At 40.8% G+C, this 19,254-nt stretch overlaps 1 protein-coding gene across 1 annotated transcript; it reads right to left on the bottom strand.

Moving 5' to 3' along the window:
- Positions 1 to 1,485: 1,485 nt before the first annotated feature.
- Positions 1,486 to 12,741, bottom strand: TTPAL (alpha tocopherol transfer protein like). Its single transcript, XM_042461515.1, has 5 exons — positions 12,693 to 12,741; positions 9,794 to 10,248; positions 8,894 to 9,087; positions 4,836 to 4,946; positions 1,486 to 3,968 (listed from the first exon to the last, which is right to left on the bottom strand). Exons 2-5 carry the CDS (start codon positions 10,230 to 10,232, stop codon positions 3,693 to 3,695), a joined length of 1,020 nt encoding a protein of 339 aa, XP_042317449.1. The 5' UTR covers positions 10,233 to 10,248; positions 12,693 to 12,741; the 3' UTR covers positions 1,486 to 3,692.
- Between the last annotated feature and the right edge of the window lie 6,513 nt (positions 12,742 to 19,254).

Genomic DNA, 19,254 nt, shown 5'->3' with positions numbered 1-19,254 from the left:
TAAAAAGGCAATTTGACAATTATGGTTAATTACCAATGTCTCTTGCTTAAGGCCTGGTAATCCTTCAACAACCATGCTCTGTTTGAATTTTTTTTAGACTTCAATATTACCAAAAAAAACCCTTAAAGCAAGGATCCAGAGGATACATACGATAATTGTTTTAGAAGTGTACAGGAAAACTGAACGTATGTGCCTTAACTGTAAAACACCTAAACATTTGTTTTGTAATGTCATCCTAACATGTCTAAGCTCCTGAATATTCTCAAGAGCAACTTGTTAAGCAGATACTACTCAAGCGAGTAAAGATTTCTGACTTATGTCAGAAGAGTTAGGAGGATATTTATTGCTGAAAAGAGCCTACTGCATACAAACTATTATTCCACCCATGTTTTCTCGTGGAATGAAACCCATCAGAAATTCCACATATTTCCATCTGAGAGTATCTGCAGACAAAGGATGTTGAATTTCTGAAACAGCATATGAAATGTATCAAGCTTATACTTTGGGGGGGGGGGGGGGGTGTCATACTAAAAACGTTTGCCATTCAGTAATATTTGGAGCTTTCTCATTCCCAAGAAAAATAGCTTAATAGAAAAAATGAAGTGTACTGTATTTTAAACATCTTCTACAGAATTTAGGAAGGAATAGGGAAAGCTTGTCACTGAGACAGGCTAGAGCTCAGCCTGATTTTTGGAGTTTCTGACTGGTGTAACCTCATAGAATGGTAAATTAATTCACAAAAATGTGATCCAGGACAGCTCTTTTAAACACAACACTTCAACTACAGCCATGAAGCCTTTTCTACATTGGTACTGCTTCACTAAAAAAAGGATATATGGCAGATTAGGCAATTTATAGCTCTTCAGATTACTGACTACAACTGCCATCAGTCTGCTTCCAGATTATGTGATCTGTGTTCTAAAACATCTCATCAACTGAAAATAATACCTAAATAGAAAACAATGTGGTGCCCCCCAGCTGTGTTAGTCCTAGATAAACACATTAGCGAAGTACTTTTGCTGAGGGTGAGTGGAGGATATTTCTTTATCCACGCCTCCTAGCTGTGCAACAATGGGTGGGGGCTCCTGAGTACAGTTCCATCATCCCAACTACTAAGCAGCTGTGGGGATGCTCCTGCATATATTTAGCATTCCTAGGGAAGACAAAGCCAAGTGAACCATGCCCCAGCACATACCTGCAGTCCACATGCAGAGTGGGTGTGGAGCTATACCAGGAGCCCCTCACTGCACAGTTGGAGCAAGGGGTGTTGGCCAAGAAAGTACTAGATATCTTCATGTCCAGTACCCCCAAAGTACAGTGGTACCCCGGGTTACGAAAATAATTCGTTCCGCCGCCGCGTTCGTAACCCGAAATCCTTCGTAAGCCGAAAAAGCCATAGGCGCTAATGGGGAAAAGCCGCGATTTTGTGCAAAATAGCGCCGAAAAGCACCAAAAAATTTTTCGTAACCCGAAAAAACCTTCGTAACCCGGAACACTTTTTTCCTATTGATTTTTTTTGTATCCCGGGAATTTCGTAAGGCGGTGCTTTCGTATCCCGGGGTACCACTGTATATATAATGGCATTACCAAGGATTACACTAGCGTACCTTACTTCACTATTCCAGCCTTGGACTGTAACCCTTATCCCTCATTCGGCCACTATGGTGGCTGAGAATTCTTCAAAACTATGGCCTGACCACCATCTGACATATTTTCTATTTCTATATTATGCATACCTAAGAAACCTTTTTCTATATGTACAGATGGCAAGAACCATGTCTCTCTTAACTGACAAAACGTGAAACACTTTTTCCTAAGTATGTCCATATAGTTCTATGAAGGATGGACACCTATTGTTCCTATTCTACCAATACAATAGGAATTCTACCAATACAGTAGGAATTACAAAGAGGTTTCGTGGCCATTTGGATAGTTACTATCTCCACACCATACCTACTCAGAATGGAAATGTACTTCAATACGGCAGACCTCAAAATTGCTTCAGGTTTTGGCAATACAGATGCAGGTGGTTGTGTGAATAAAAAACAAAAATACAAATTTGGCACTGATACTACAATGGTACATTTTTTGAAGACCATAGTCCATATTTACAGTAAGCACCAGTTTCTGGTGTTAGTTGGCACCAACTTAAACCTCCGCAAATAGCTCCAACTATTTAAAAAGTGCTATAAAATCACATCGTGTTAAGTGCTGACCCACTACCATATTGGCATGGAATAGCATACAACGTGTGCAGGGTTCTAGTCCCCACTGAGGTTTCATCCTGTAGCACTGGAGGTATGTGAAGACAGGGGTCAAAATTTTTGCTGATAATTTGAGAGTATGAAGTTGAATATTCTGCTGTGAAGACAGAACATATTTTAAAGATAAACCAGCAATAAAGGAAAATCTGAAACACTGATGCAAGGAACTTTAGAGACAAGACTAAAAAGTGCCCTGGATGAAAGATGCATTGAAACAAGATTGACAAATTATTGCACAGTGTATGGAAAACATTGCAATTTACAAATTGCATATTGTGCTTGTAAAACACCCTGTCTTCATTTGGTTCACACAGAGACTATTTAAAAAAAAACTCTTAAAAAATAAAGATATCTAAACAACCATTCCCCCCCCCTTACTTAGACAGATATCTGGAACTCTCTACAACAAAATTCTTTATCCTGCCTCCAAGATGTAATTTAACTAAGTGGGCTGCAAACTGGCAGCTGAACAATTATGCAAAATTATCTTTTCCTTTTAATTGGTCCTATCTATTTAATAAGTTCAAGTATGGGTATCAAACAGGTTTACAGACTGATGCTTTCGAATATGCTGAAACACCATGTGCTTTCACTGAACTATAACAATAACCATGGCATCTGCCAACTCAAAGATTCAAGGAAAAGCATTCCACCTCACTAGTGATATTCCCTAAGGGAAATAAAAACCTACTATGTTTATGTGCAGAGGGAATGTTAGGGATGGTAATAACCAGGAAATACTTATTACAACCAATAAGAAAGGGTGGCTGTGCAAAATGTGCATCCCAGGTTAGAAGTTTATCTGACATAAAATAACCAACTATCCTTATATACTACATTTGTGCCCTTCTATACAGAGAGGGGCAACATGACATAATGACAGGGGAGAGCAATTGTAATTCCCCAGCTGTTTTTCTTCTGATGCGCTTATAATCCCTTGCCATTGGCTTGTCTGCTGCTGATGCAGATGGTAGATCAAAACATCTCAGACAGTGGCACAGCCCTATAATATTACTGCCATTTCTGTCCCTTTAACCTCGAGAGTATCTAGCTCTTTAATCCTAACCTTGTTATTTGAAAACATATTCCATTGATTTTAGTGTTACTTTCAAGTAATTGTGCTTAGAACCTTGATGATAGCAATATTACCTAATTAGCCAGTCATTTGGGCAATTCACTCAGAGAGAGGCTCATCTGCAAAGGGCCAACAAACCACAAAAACACTGACATTGCCTCCTAATATACCCTTTTGCCTGATTGCCACAGAATGCCACCCTTCCTCCATGGCTTCCCTTTTTTAAAAATATGCTTGGTTCCAATGTAAAGTGTTTCCGAGGTCTACATCTGGCTACAGCTTAAGGAACAAGGCAGAATTCATAATCCCTTTGCAGACAACAGAGTGACCTTCTGGAAGCTTTTACTACTATGTTAATAGCAGGAATAAAGCTGGGTTTTCAAGCTTCGCAAAGAGTCATCACATTGCTTCTCATCAATCTCCCCACCCATTAATGGGTCATGAGGTGAATAATCATTGGGGAGAGCCAGGTGAGACACGTCATACAGGAAATCATCTTCTGAGGCAAACAGTAGCTCATTCCAGGTAGAGATATCCAGCTTCCCTGCCATGCCGCCATATTCTTCTGGAAGGATCCTTGGTGAAAGGTTACGATGGAGCGAACTCAAATTCGACCCATGAAGAAAAAACTGAGAAAAAAGAAGAGATATTTCAACTCTGAAATGAAATCTGCATGTTGAGATCCTAGATGGTGCGCTCAGAGGGCAAGCCCATTGGAGCATTTCAACAGTCATTAAACATCAATGTTGTTGTTCCTATGCTTTTTTTAAACAGCCCATATAAACCGTAAAGTAGTTACATATCATGTCCCTGAACACAGCTGTGATATGTATGGATAAACAGATGGATTATTTCTATTGGGTGAGAGCTGGTTCAGGTCTCAACAAATCCAGAGACTTTAAGGAAAGAGTAGAAACGGGACTTTCAAAATGTCCAGATTTGCCAGCACAAGGGGCCAGAATGAGGACAGAAAGACAAAAAAGGGTTGGGGGATACAGGCCATAAAGGCAGAGGATGCACAGCTAGCCACCCCAGCAAAACTATGGCACACCATTCTCGGAAAAGAAACACCTGGAGGTGAGAACAGTTGCAGAGAAGCCAGGAGTTCTGAAATTCATGTATATCATCTAGTTCTTATGGCATTTGGCACTCCCTGGTGGTTAATTTTAGCTGGAGGTGTGATGTGGGAGTGGATCCAAACATTTAGGCAAGCACCTCTATATATTTTTGTGCACTCCATCAATGGACTGGGATAGTGAAACATGGCAGGGAATGAATTCACAACAGGAGTGGGAAATACACAGCTCACAGGCTAAGTTTACTCCCTTCGCTTCTTCAATATCATAATGCTAAGAACTAATAGCTAAAAACAGCAAGGGAACTGTATGAAAAAAACACTGCCCACAACACAGATTTACAGACAAGAGCTCTCCCTACCTTGCTGTATCCCCTAGCATGTCACTGGTATTGTTCCAGATAACATGAAGATCACTTACCCGGTTTGCTATTTTCTCCTTCAGGAAAGGTTTGATGATGGCAAAAATGCCTTTGAATATGCGAGGTTCATTTATGATATTGACAGCTTTTATTCGAATAGGAAAACCATCCTAAAAAAAGAAAAAAGAGAATGCCAGTAACTTCCATAAAAACAGGACACTTCATAAATTATCATCTCAAAACAAGCCCATCTAACTCTAAGAAGTCTCACCACTGCTACTGTCATATGAGTTCATGATGGGCCAGAAGCAGTTTGCTATTAACAAAAATAAAAATGTGTATTCTTAAAAAGTACCTCAAAATTTTAGCACAAGTCATGTCCCAAAAAGCCTTTCTTTTAACAGAGAGAAGAATACCAGAAGACAAAGGTTTAAAATTAAAAGTACACACATTTATGATATAAGATGAACATAACAGATCATAAACTGGCAGGGAGACCACTGGGAGTACTTACGAGTAAAATAGTATTGTTAATATTTTAAGACAAGATACTGATTATATGGCACTTCATATGCTTTAATTATAATTAAGGTCAACTTTTAAAAAATTATGTAATCTGAAGGAATATTTTAAAGATGAGCTGTTCCTCCTTTGTTACCAGATGGGTAGCTATATTGTTCTGCTGCAGAAAGCAGGGAGAAGCCATCACTCAGTGGCAGAACACATGCCTTGCATACAGAAAGTCTCAGGTTTAACCTCCAAATTTCAATTAGGTGCGGAAAGAATCATGCCTGCAACTGTAGGCAGCCATTGTTGCCAGCCAGCATTGACAATAAGACTAAGACTGCATCTACACTGCAGAAATAATGCAGTTCCACACCACTTTAAATGCCATGTCTCAAAGCAATCAAATTCTGGGATTTAGAGTTTTGTGAGATATTTAGCCTTCTCTGTCAGAAAGCTCTGGTGCCACAAGAAACTACAAATCCCAGGATTCTATAGAATGTAGCCATTACAGTTAAAGCAGTGTCAAACTGTATTAATTCTTCACTGTGGCAGGAGCCTAACTTGATCAGTAATGTAACTCAATATGAGGCAGCCTCCTGGAAACAAACAAAAAAAGGTATGTGGTCGCTTCAAGAGTTAACACACATATTGGCATTCATGTACTAGTATTCACTTCATCAAATACACAAAGTGTTATCTAACATTGTGTGTGTGTGTGTGTCATTTTGGACATATGATTACCTATCATGCGGTTTTCTTGGCAAGTTTTGTTCAAAGGAGGTTTGCCATTGCCTTCCCGAGGCTGACAGCATGTGATTTGTCCAAGGTCACCCAGTGGGCTTCATGGCTGAGTGAGGAATTGAACACATGGCCTCCAGAGCCACAGTCTGATATTCCAACCCCATGCCACACTGGCTCCTGTGCTGGCATCGTGTATATGTTCTTGGCCAATTCTATAAGCTTCCAGGTCAGATGAGTGATGTTTTTTAAGATGAAGTTGGCAAGCTTTGAGGGTCAGTATTGTTCTCCCCAGACTTTTTTTTGGGGGGGGAGTATTCCCCCTTTGATTCCCCCACAAAAACCAAACTTGCTTTGAGGGGAACCAAAACAGTACCTCCAGAAACCTACACAAGGGAATTTATTATTTTAATGTAATTTCTTCCTTTAAAGAATAAATCAAAGTTTTATTGATTTCTTTGTGTTTTTAATGTTTTCTCAAATTATAAAGTCAGCCTACTGAAATGTTTCCATAAAATAAATATGTTTACTTAAATTTCGAAAGATGCTCCAAGGGAAAAACATCCTTTAAATTTTAATTTACAGTTAATTCACAGCTAATTGCACACCCTGCAGTTGCCCACCTTCCTGATTCAGTCTTCTGTGTCTCACCCATAGTCTAAATATCCTAAAGGCACCAGACTCCATCTGATCTTAGAAGCTAGGCAGGGCCAGCCTTGGTTAGTATTTGGATGGGTACAAGATGAATACCAGGTCTTTTAGGCTCTATTTCAGAGTGGTCCTTGACTAAGAAAACCTTATGAAATTCATGAAGTCACCGTAGGTGAAAAATCACATTTCAGCTGTAACCTCTGCCTATCAGAAGGTAGTTCACAATGGGCTAGGACTCTATGAAAGTCAGCAGGTTTTTTTAAAGGACAATAACCTGCCCATGTCCATCAGCAAATGAACTATAGGTATAGAACTTCAGCTGGAACCACTATAAAGCATCTTTGGCAGTACATTTACTGAATCTTTTGTTTGCAGTATCAAAGCCAGTATCAGCATGCTGCTGTCATTTTAATTGGGGGCTATTATTTTCTTTTGTTAAACAGACATCCTCTCAGTGCACTGTAAAGATCTGCACATGGACCTTAGACCAAGCTGATCCATATATTCCACCCCACACCTAACTTTAAGCCCTGAAGCCACCTCCTACAGGCATTCAGTGTTACAAAATGAGCAGGCAGGATCAGAGGTCTGGCTGGCCCCACTAAACCAGACACACCACAATATCAGCACTGAGATCTATGGGTGTCCTCCAGAGGTCTCCACAGTTCTGTAGTCATTGTGCATCTGGCTTGGGGTAGGGGAGGGATTGCCAAACACTTCTGCAATCCTGTCTGTTCACACTGAAGAATGAAATGCCTGCTGGAGGCATTAAAGTAAGTCAGGAAGGGGGCTTGGGACACTGCATGAAGAGAACAGGCATACCAACCCTTGTAGTGCCCCCCAAAATAATATCCACACATGTAAGGGCCATGCACACATGTGGATGTCCCTACCTGAATTCTGGTCTATATTAGTATTAGCCTATTTCCGAAGCCACTAAATATTCCTCAGAATGTTCATTAATGTGTAGGTATGTACTGTAATTTTCTTGCTTAAAAGCTGGAAGTAAATCCCAGAATTTACCCTTTACATACTGTACTTTAGATTTTTCTTCGATCACAGACTTCCCATGTAGATCTTTTCCACTTTCTATGTGATACTGAAATCTAGAAACTTACAAGGTTTTTTAAATGAGAAAAAGAATAGGCTCACACACATGTGATGTATTTTACTATTGATGACATGCTCTAAGATGATTACTTGGTTGAAGCCCTGCATACTTCTAGAGCACTTTGCTTTACATTGTAAATGAGGGAGAAACGTTTTAAACTGCATGAAAAGTATTTTTTATACAAAATAGATGTATTCAACACTGTTCAGCTCAAAATTATAATATTAGACAGCTGACTGCATATTGATGTAGCTGGGCTTCATTCCTAGGGAGATTATAATCAACATTTACACCATTCAGAATAAAATACAGTAGACACTTCCCGTCTGTTGGGGTTCAGTTCTGAGGACCCCCATGGAAGTAAAAAAAACATGGACAGCTGTGCCCCATATTATTCAATGGCAATGATGTGAGCATGGAAGCATCAGTGTGTATGCACCATCACTGAATAATATGGGTGTGGTAATCCGCAGGCAGTCAAATCTAAGGAGTGCCAGCCTACTGAAACAAAGAATCCACTGTAACAGCTTAGTGAAAGGAAGGAGGGGAGTACTTGCCTATTTTTCCCTTGTGATGCCCAGTAATTTCAAATGCTAAAGATAACATTACCAGCTCTTTCATCAGTACAACTATCAAATCCCTTTCACTGAAATATCAAGTATACCCTTTCTATCTCTATCCCTGAGTCCTGTTCCAATAAATCTTCAGCATACCTATACTTATCTACAGTTCATGCAGCGTTTCTCTCACATAATGCCACCATTTCCTTTACTCAACTTCTCTTCAGGCAACAAGAACCTGTTTTCCCCCATAATGGGGCTGCAACACTACCCTAGTTCTTTGTAATGAAGCCTTGTTGAATTCAATCAGATTTAATTTTGGTTATATTTAAGACTGATAGGAGGTGGCACTTGTTAAATGTAGTATGAAGCACAAATATTATATTAACCTTTTCCTTGCAAACATATTCTAATTTTTGGAGGAATCTTCCTTCAGAGAAACTGTCTTCCAGAGAAAGAACCCAGCATCTGGACCACTGAGACAACAAGTAGGAAGATGCAATTGTTAATACTACACACATATTTCCCCCTCTATCAATTCAGATCTTACCTGAAGAATTCCAATCACTTTTTTGGCTATAAAGGGACCAAAATGAGACGCCTTAGATAAGCTGACTCCTTTGTAGTCTGCAAGGATTACAATTCCATTCACCTGGGTCTCCTCAGACTGTATGAGCTTTTCTAATGTTAAGTATATGGCACGAATGTTTTCAGTAATCGGGTAGTTACTTGGTGTCCATCTGTCTATGGTTATAAGACAGAGATGGTAAATTACAAAGCTGAACAGAAAACCTACAGTACATTCCCAGACTGAATGTTCTATCTGCCTTATAAACACTAGCCATCCTTTAATCATGTCTGCCCTTGTTAACATTTGTTCTTGTCCATGGAAAAAGCCTACTGCTTTAAAAAGAATAAATTGTCAATATACTGAATGTTTCCATATTCCATATGCTTGGTCTTCTGAAGCCAAACAGAGGACACATCTTTGAGGAGATGAAAGCTAAGGCTTACACCTATTTGTTGCACTTATCTTGTCTCAGCACATCAAGGAGCTCAAGACAATATACAACTGATTAAATAATTATTTAAAATATGAAATATAAATAGATAAAAACACTATTTCTTAAAAATATTAATAGATGCTGGTTAATTCTACAAGGCAGGAAAAGAAGGGAGAGGGGGGAAAGATTAAATCTTAAGTGGGTGGGTGGGTAGGTTGGGATGTGGAAGGAAGATTTTATTGACTAATTTTTGCAGATGATATTCTCTAGTGAAACTTCCAGCCTAACTTGGTTAGAGAGCACACTACAGAACACAGAATTTGTAATAGATTGAGACAAAAGAGCGCATAAGCATAATATGAAAAATTTATAACCGTAAAGGGTAAAAGGAGACACTTGCAAGACAGAAAAGGAGAACCAAATCCATGTTAAACAGTTAATCATACCTGGACGAATGCAAACAACATGGCGCCCTTCATCATCTAAGTGAGAAAGCACAGTGACAAAACCAGATTCTAAGACTGGCTTTATAGCAGATGGTTTCAAGTTTGTAAAGACCTCAGGCCAACTCCTTCTACAGCAGTGGTAGTTCACAAGAAGCTGAAGTGCCCGATCGTAATCAAACTTTCTGGCTCTAAGGAACCTGAGCAAGAAAGCATCATCTAGACAGGTTCCCAAGTTAGGATAGTCTTTGCACACCATGTCTCTGAGGGCCTGAACATCACGAAGCCGCCATTCAGGTTTTTCCTGTAGCTCTTCCCGTGCCTTGGCAACAAGCTCGGCAGACAGCGTGCACACGTATTTTGGTTGATCTGGCAGGATTTCAATTCCTGATAACGATTCCCCAGAGGGACTTCTAACGATGCCATCACCATCTCCTGACATTGGTTAATGGAAAAATCTGTCAAGAAAGACAAAAAAGAAAATTCTACGAAAAACTGTAGTAGGTAAGACAGCACGGAGGCTGGAAACACCCATCCAATTTTACAGCTATGACTTTAGAGATCTGAAACAGACAATATTGTTGTGCTAGACTAAATATATAATATATGACCCCATACAGACTGCCAAAATAAAGCTGCTTCAGGTCACTTTGAAGGTATGCTGTTTAAATGACACACACATCTTAGGATGCTAGAAGCTGCGCCAAAGCTAAGCTCCAGTCCTTAGGACTAGAGCGTGGCTTTGGTGAGGCTTCTGGACTCTTAGGACATATGCATCATTTAAACGCATATCTCCAAAGTGACCTGATGCAGCTTTATTTTGGCCTGTCTGTATGGGGCCATATGTTAACTTCCCAGACACATCATAGCTGACAATAGTATTCACAACAACCACTAGATAGACAACATCTATCACTTTTTTCACTAAACTGTCTATAAATCTTTCTGTTGACAAATTGCATAAGGAAAATGTCTACTCCGTTCTCACCTTTCCTTCTTGTATTGGGAAGTGATAAGCTCTAACTAGCTATCATCTACCTATGCAAGATGTACACAAAATATTCTTTGCCAGCTCCTGACTTGAGAAATTCCTTCAATTTGTCATGTCTCCTCCCATTATAAGGAATAAAATTGAGGAGATTTCACTTGTTTTTTTACCTTCAACTGGCCATCCCTGTTGGGAAGCTAGCTTTATCAACAGCAGTGTATGCAGAAGTCACCTTGCTTCTTGCTGTTTTTCTGCTTGCTATATTCACTCTCAGTCTCATTCCTTCTCCTTTAATTTCCATCACCTCTCACTTACCAGAAATAGCTTGACCAACTGGGAACAAGGGAAAATGGGCTGAGCCCTTTCTCAAGAGCATAGTGTTACTTCCTCCATTCTCTCCCTCAAAAGGAGAGAAGAAGAGACAGGCACAGCTTCACCATGCCTAGTCCGAGGCAGATGAAGGGCCCTCCCTCCATTCCAGCTGCCACTGTCTTGGCCTTGGAGGGAGAGGAGAATTGGCAGTATCTGCTGGGCCTGATCTCCTTCCCTAATTACTATTCCCTTTTCCTTTTGTCCCATGTCTTTTTAGATTGTAAGCCTGAGGGCAGGGAACTGTGAAACTAGCAATCTGTAAGCTGCTCATAAGAGCCTTTGTGGCTGAACAGTGGGGTATAAATACACTCATCCCTCCATGTTTGTGGCTTTGACTTAATATGTTCTCTCGAGGAATACCTAGGTCCTCCAGTGCAACTCTGTGGTCAACTTTAACCAAACATCACACTGAAGGACCTAGAGATTCCTAGAGAGAACACTCCTCTGGGCATTTGGAGCTCCTCCAGTGCAGTTCTATGGTCAATATCTGGCAGATGTTGACCACAGAGTTGCACTGGAGGACCTAGAGATTCCCAGAGAGGTGTTCTCTTAGTGCTTTTGTTATTTGCAGTGTTTCCACATTCATGGGGGTTCAGTGCCCCTAAACCCAGAGAATGTGGATATTTCTATGGATCAGTTCACTCCATTAAACAAGAGAGTCACTAGACAGTTGGGCAGATTTGAGAAGAGCAGTGCACACAGACTGACTGATCCCCACTAATACTGATTCAATCTGGCCTTAACAATCAGTTTGAAAGACTCCTTAGCTAGCTCTGACTCATAATGATAGTTCTGGATATGACAGTAGGCTGTTCATCTGAAGTCACTAACAATTTACTTTGGGTAAACAAAGTTCCATTCCGACTACGGCAGGCACCTTCCTTTTTCCTTTTAGAGCTACAGCTCTTCATATGTATCCCACACACACACATAGATATCATTTATGTCTCATCATAGAGTTCTCAAGGCAGAAGTCTTCAGGAAGGCTGACCATTGCCGCTGTCTCTGACAGATCTCCTGCTAGTGTCGCTTCCACTGCTGCTGCTGCTGCTGTCCAGCAGCTGTTTTTCGCACTCTATAGGCAACTGAGCACAAAAGCTAGAACCATACAAGCCACTGCATTCCCTACCTTCGCCATGTGCGGCTGTGAAATGGGTGTGAGTTAAGAATTAAGAATGAGATTTATTGGTTGGAGGATTTTAGGTACAAGAATATGTTAGAGGGAGGTATGCTATGAGTAGATGATGCATCTCATGATGTGTGTTATGTGAGTTGTGTTATGATTAGATGTTTTTGTTCTGGTTTTGTTTGTTGTTGTTTTTAATTAATAAAGATAACTTATAAAAAAGAAAGAAGGAATCCAGTCTGACATCACTTTAGCTGCTATGGTCCAATGCTATGGGATTCTGGGAAATGTAGTTCATTGTAGCACCAGAGCTCTCTGACAGAGGAGGCTAAATGACTCACAAAACTACAGTTCCCAGAAGCGGGGCCAAACCGGGCGACTTCTCCAGTGTGGACGCAGCCTCTCCCTCTACTCACCGCAGCCCTCCGTCGTCGTCGTCGTCGTCGCCGCCGCCGCCGCCGCCGCTACACTCGAAGGAAACGTTTCCAGAGGAAGGAGGAGGAGGAAAGATTTAAAAAAACCGTCATGACCCCGCGACCCGGAAGCACTGCCTCGCGTTGCTAAGCGCCCGCTTCGCCCGACGGATCTAACTGAGCATGCGCGAGAATCCCCCCAAACGGAAGACATTCCTCATTCCTGCTTTAATTCCTGTTGCATTGTGGGATTTGCAGTCGAGGGGAGGGGCGTTTAGAATTCTCAGCCAAAGAGCACTCGGGCCTCACTGGACTACAAATCCCACAATGCAACAGGAGGCAGCGACGTCAAAGGGATGCAGTCTCTGTAGTTCTGAAGCGATAATTCCGGCTCCCCGATGGAAGGAAAGGTGGAAAGATGCTTCTCTTCACCACAAAAGCAAAGGCTCTGCACAAGTCCTTTCTCCTGTTTTGAAATCTATTTGTAATATAATATATAGAATGGAAGTTATATTACAGTATAATATATATATATATATATATATATATAACATCCATTTTATATTCTATTATAAACAGATATCAACAACAACAGTAATATATATATATATATATATATATATATAAAATTGTATCCTCTGAGGCTGAGAGAGTGTGACTTGCCTAAGGGTTACATGGTATGTTTATATGGCTGAGCCAGGATTTAAACCCTGGTCTGCAGGGTCTGTAGTCCAACACTCAACCACTACAAGGACATAGCCATTAAACACCTATTGCAGACATTACCACTATAGTCTTATAGCGCTGATATTCCACTTTTAGTGCTCTGGCTGCCTCCTGTGGCATTCTGGGATTTGCAGTTGAGGAAAGGGCATTTTGAACTCTCAGCCAGAGAGCTCTTAGACCACGATGAACTACAAACCCCAGAATGCAACAGAAGGCAGCCAGAGCAGTAATTATAGAATAGCAGCACTAGAAGAATGTAGTGCAGTAATATCCTGTGTCTAAAAAAAGAGCACACTCACTGCACATCTTTTTACCCCCAACCAGCTAAAGGCTAAAAGCTACTACAGTCATCCCTCCATATTTGCAGCTTTGATATTTGCGGATTTGATTATTCACTGATTTCATTAATATGTTCTCTCTAGGACTGTCTAGGTCCTCCAGTGCAACTCTGTGGTCAACTTTAACTAAAAGTTGCACTGAAAGACCATTTGTAGCTACTCCAGTGCCATTCTATGGTCAGTATATGTTGGACATTGACCACAGAGTTGCACTGGAGGACCTAGAGATTCCTAGAGAGGTGTCCTCTTAGGTAAAAACAGTGTTTTTGTTATTTGCGGTTTTTCCATATTCACAGGGGTCTTGTTCCCCTAACCCTAGTGAATATGGAGGGACAACTGTATAAGTAAGAAGGTCTTTGCCTATACTCTCCTCACCCAAAAGAAGCAGAGAGGGGGCCAACTGGGCCTTTCTTGAGAGGGAATTCCCTACCTTAGAAACTGCTGCCAGGAAGGCTTTCTCCCCTGTTGTCACCAAACAAGCCTGGAAGGGTGACAGGATGGAGAGAAACCTCCATTCTGAGATTCATAGAGGCACATATGGCAAAACAGGACTTTCAGATAGTTTTGATCTTAGCTATATAAGGCTTTATAAGCACAGTTTTGAACTGTGCCCAGAAACGCACCTGCAGCTTTTCTTCTCACCATGCTATTAGCAGAAAACATCACAGACCTAGAACAACTGCTAAGGAAGATCAAGGGGGAAAAGTGCAAAGGCAGGCATACTGTAGAACATAAAGAAAATAAAAATTGTAGAGAATCTGCACAAATTCAACCTAGACAATGAGGAAACAGAAATAGTAAAAGAGTTCTCACATCTAGGATCAAACACTGATCAGAGAAGGGATTACAGTCAAGAAACCAGAAGAATGGGGAGAGCAGCTATGAAAGAACTAGAAAACATGCCAAAGTGAAGATATTACAATTGAGCATGAAAGTTAGACTCATACAAAACACTGTATTCTGTTTTACCATGTATAGATGTGGGAGCTGGATAGTTAAGAAAGTAGACAGGAAGAAAATCAATTCATTTGAGGTGTGTGCTGCAGCAGGAGAAGAGTGCTGAGGATATCATGGATAGCCAAAAAGACAAACAAATGGGTCCTCGAACGAATCAAGCTGGAAATCTCCCTGGAAGCCAACATGACAAAATTGAGGCTGTTGTACTTTGAACACATCATGACAAGGAAAGACTCATTGGAAAAAAACCAATAATGCTGAGAAAGGTGGAGGGAAGTAGAGAGGAAGGCCAGATGCTAGATGGATGGACTCTATTAAGGAGGTCATGGGTACGAATTTGCAGGAACTAAGCAGAGTGGTGGAGGACAGGGAGTCTTGGAGATGTCTCATCCACAGGGTCTCCATGGGTCGAGATCGACTTGAGGGCAGTTAACAACAACAACAACAACAACAACAGCTTTTCTTACCATTGAACAGCCTTTTTAAAAAAAATAGAGAAAGAAGAGAAGCAACTTGCAGCCCACCTACAATCCACAATCTTTTCTAGAAAGCTGGAGAATTTCCAGAAGCAGATGTGGGAGAATGTGTCTGTATTAAAGGAATTCCTGTTGTACAAGCAGCCATTTGCTCAAAGAGTACAGAATTTTGCCCTTTGGTTCCGCCAGAAATGTTATGCCTACAATGGTGACTCTTTCCAATTTTATGCTTGTTGAAATTTGTAAGTAACGGAACAGTTACAAGATACTTGAAAATGTAGATGTGAATTTTTAATAGCAGTGTAGCTGACCTTTTCAAACAATAGAAAGTGTGAAAATTGCTATCAAAATCAGAAAGATTACAGAAAATATAGAAGCTTGAAGCATCTTGTTACGCAGGCAACTGATCAAAAGGTTCCAATTAAAACCAAATTATTACAAGAATCTTGGAATCTGATCTCATTCTACATGACAAATCATCTCTCACTGATAAAAATATGTCTGAGTGGTTGAACTAATTTAAGATTTAGCATAATATGCTTGAACTCAAAGGTGTTTTTATGAGGACACATAAAAAACACCTCGAATAATTCCTCTGATCTTTCCATTGCAACTGAAATTATTAAAACTATAATGGCTTTTTTTCTCTCAGTAGGGATGAATGGATGAAGATTGGTGATTGATCTGTCCATGTATTTTGTTCCTGCCATGCACTTCAAGTACCTTGTCAGGAGAGGGAGCCAAATACACTTTCAAATTAAAGCAACCCCCCCCCCCCCCGGCCAAAATAATCTTAAACACAACTCTCCAATAGGATAGATTTCAGCTCACTTTTAGGCCTTAAGGTTTTGTAAGTTCATCCAAAAATGCTGAATGCATACAGTCATAATGTCAAGTTAGAAAGAAAAATAAGGGCCACAAGAACATTTCTTGCTATGTGCCTTCAAGTAATTTCTGACTTAATGTGACCCTGAGGCAATCGAAGTGTAGTGCTTGGAGTGTTGTCAGGGACGTTAGCATGCTTTTAGAGGGGGGGGGGTCCAGACTAAGGCCACCATTATAATGGGGCTGGGCGCAGCCCCGGCACACACCATTCATTTTCTAACAGAGGGGGGGGGTTCCGGACCTCAAGAAACCCCCCCCCCGGCTATGTCCCTGGTGTTGTACTACGACTCTGGAGACCAGGTTCAAATCCCTAGTTGTCCATGAAGCAAGTTGCACTCTCAGCCTCAGGGGAACACAATGGCAAACCTCCTTGGAACAAACCTTGCCAAGAAAGCCCTGTGATAGGGCTGCCATAAGTTGGAAATGACTTGAAGGCACACAACGCAGTCCTATCATAGGATTTTTGCTCATTCCATTATTCTGTTCATTTCTGCTGCCCTCTGCTGTTTTCCCCCCTCTGGCTTCGATCTTTCTTCTCTCCCTTTGGGTTATCCCACCTACTACATGAAATTAGACCAAGGGCCACGTGGGTCGCTCATGCTCTAGGTTGACCATCCTTACTCTATCCTTTGTATCCCCTTCTCCAGGCCCTGGAATTGTGATACACTCCTTTGTAGCATGTTCTTTTGGCTATTATGGCTAATAGCTGTTGCTAGAGTGCCTTCCTCTCCATGAATGTGATTATTCCCATTTCATCTTGCTGATGTGAAATTTGTGATCTAATTATTCACAGGGGGAAGAAATGCTTGCCTTTGGATGTTTCTATACTGTAGAAATAATGTAGTTTGACACCACTTTAACTGCCATGGCTCCATCACAAGGAATCTTGGGATTTTTACTTTGGTGAGGCACCAGCTGTCTTTGGCAGAGAAGGCTAAAGACCTTGTAAAACTATGAGCCCCAGGATTCCATAGGACAGAGCCACAGCACATAAAGTGGTGTCAAAGCACATTATTTCTATAGTGCAAACCCACCTTCCAGTAAAATGTATCTCAGTTTGCTGATGTCCCTCAGTTCTAGTGTAAAGGGAAGTGCAGGGTGACATTATGCAAGTGATTGGACTTCCTGGGAGGTTGCACATGGGTGGGGTCCTATTCTGGGTTGTGTGAGTTCTGTGGTGCTGAAATAAAAATGTGCAAGCATTTGAGTGTTGCCCCAAATAGTCAATTAGGTGGTCCTCATTTGGGGGATAGGTCAAAAGGGTTAATAGAGTGAAGGAGAATACTCTTGGAAATTTTCCTCAGGTTCCCAAAGGAGAGGGAAAGATAGTCTTTTGCTAGTCACATATTGACTTGTTAACGTTCTGAGTCAGCAGCTGCCCAGCATCCTTTGGTGTGGTACACTGGGTTCTTATGGTCCTGGGACACTGCCCTGGAAACCCAAGAGAACTCCAAACTTTTCCAAAACATGACAGCAGCAACCAGCAGACTCATTTATTGACCACAGAAAGGTTTTTTGAGTGCCACATTGATCCAAGACTTGACTTGGTGGCAGCCCTGCCTCCTCCCTTTAAATAATCAAGATCTTTTAATGGGGTATTCTGAGTCACCTCAAACAAACTCACAGACGTTTTAGCTTTTCTTAGAGGGTCCTTTTTTGGCACCATGCTATGCTTAAAAACAACACATAATTTCTTCAAATATCCTTGCAAATATACTTGTGTACTCATCTGCGAGTCACACAGCAACCACATTTTTATTCCACCAATGAGAACATCCTATAAAAATACCTAAAGTAATTTAACTGTTCTGTTTTCTTTCTCATTTTTTATGTCACCAAGAGAGATCCAAAAAGATTTAGTCTTGTAACTTTGGGGATTCATGTTTATGGTCATTAATGACTAAATGTGACCCTAAAAAACTGTCTCTTAAGCTAAGCAGCACCTTAACCATAGGGTTTCCAAGGCACTGCAGATTGGGATAAAGGGAAATTATGATGGCTGTCTTCTTATAGTTGCAGGGTGCATTGAGAAAAACAGTTGTGGCAGGACCTCCAAGCTGCCTGTCTCAATGCCCCCTGCAACAAGCAGCACACCACACTTATCATTTCCTAGCAACAGAGTTTGCGGCACCTTGAAAACCCTTTGGTTGGTTATTGATTTGTTTATTTAAAAATGAACTAGAAAAAGAAAGAGAGAGATTCAAAAGTCTCAACCAAGAAACAGTTCATTAAGTTGATAGACCACTGAAATCAGTGGGCCTTGAAAAACGATGTGCTTAGGTGGTGGCGGAAGATGGACTATTAAGAGTCCAGCATGGTGATTAGCACACTTGATGATATTCAAATCATGTATGGAATGTGTCAACGATCCCCTGTTCAATTGCAGACAACTAGAAGGATTAGGAGAAGTTTCACAGTTCAAATCTGTGACTGTAACACTAATCAATAGCTCTTCTTATAGATCAAAGAATCTAGGTAGCAGTCAGGCTTATAGACCACTAGCACATTGTTCTTGTACATCAGAACAGCTGAACAGTGATCAAAAGTGTATACCAGCAGAAAACCATGTCAAGGAAGGCTTATTTTTAATCAGGTCTTTTGGTGAACTGATCAATGGCCTTCTTGAAATCCAGTTAAGTTCCTTTGCAGTCAGACTGCTGTACCACAACTTTCAAGTCTTGCCAGAAATTTTTGGTATTTGACAAAGATGTCCTGAAATATTCAGGACTTTATTTTTAAACCACTCCATTGTTACTTTGGTTGTGTGGATAGCATCATTGTCCTGTTGGAAGATGAACCTCCACCCCAGTCCTAGGTTCCTTGCAGACTGAAGCAGATTTGAAACTCTTCAAACACAAAACATGATCAAAACTGACATTAAAACTGGCATTAACCACCATGGTTCTTCCTCAAAGTAACTGTGACAAGAAGCTTTAAGGTTTGTTCTTGAGGGCACTGAGAATCATTTGATGGAGATGCATAGTCTAATACACAGAGTTGCAATTCCCAAGGCTCCTGGGAATAACTGCAGGCCAGAACAATTGTATTACTTCCAAACCAATTGGCATTTGCTGGGTAGATATGCCCTTAGGTATCCCATAATAAAAAAAGCCTTTCATTGGGTGAAGAACTGGCCATTCCCCCATTTTGTCTGGCAAAAAGTTTTCTGAATTTCTAAACTTA

This window comes from Sceloporus undulatus, chromosome 4, assembly GCF_019175285.1.
Source record: "Sceloporus undulatus isolate JIND9_A2432 ecotype Alabama chromosome 4, SceUnd_v1.1, whole genome shotgun sequence".
In the NCBI taxonomy this organism is placed as follows: Eukaryota; Metazoa; Chordata; class Lepidosauria; order Squamata; family Phrynosomatidae; genus Sceloporus; species Sceloporus undulatus.
This window is presented reverse-complemented; position numbering and strand designations above follow the sequence as displayed.

What these genes read in the sequence shown, in the direction of transcription:
- TTPAL (XM_042461515.1), bottom strand. Translation starts at nt 10,232, where the DNA reads ATGTCAGGAGATGGTGATGGCATCGTTAGAAGTCCCTCTGGGGAATCG. An exon ending in AAGTGATTGGAATTCTTCAG is followed by an intron (nt 4,947 to 8,893) that starts GTAAGATCTGAA and finishes TTCTTTTTTTAG; the next exon opens with GATGGTTTTCCTATTCGAAT. An exon ending in AGGAGAAAATAGCAAACCGG is followed by an intron (nt 3,969 to 4,835) that starts GTAAGTGATCTT and finishes CTTTTTTCTCAG; the next exon opens with TTTTTTCTTCATGGGTCGAA.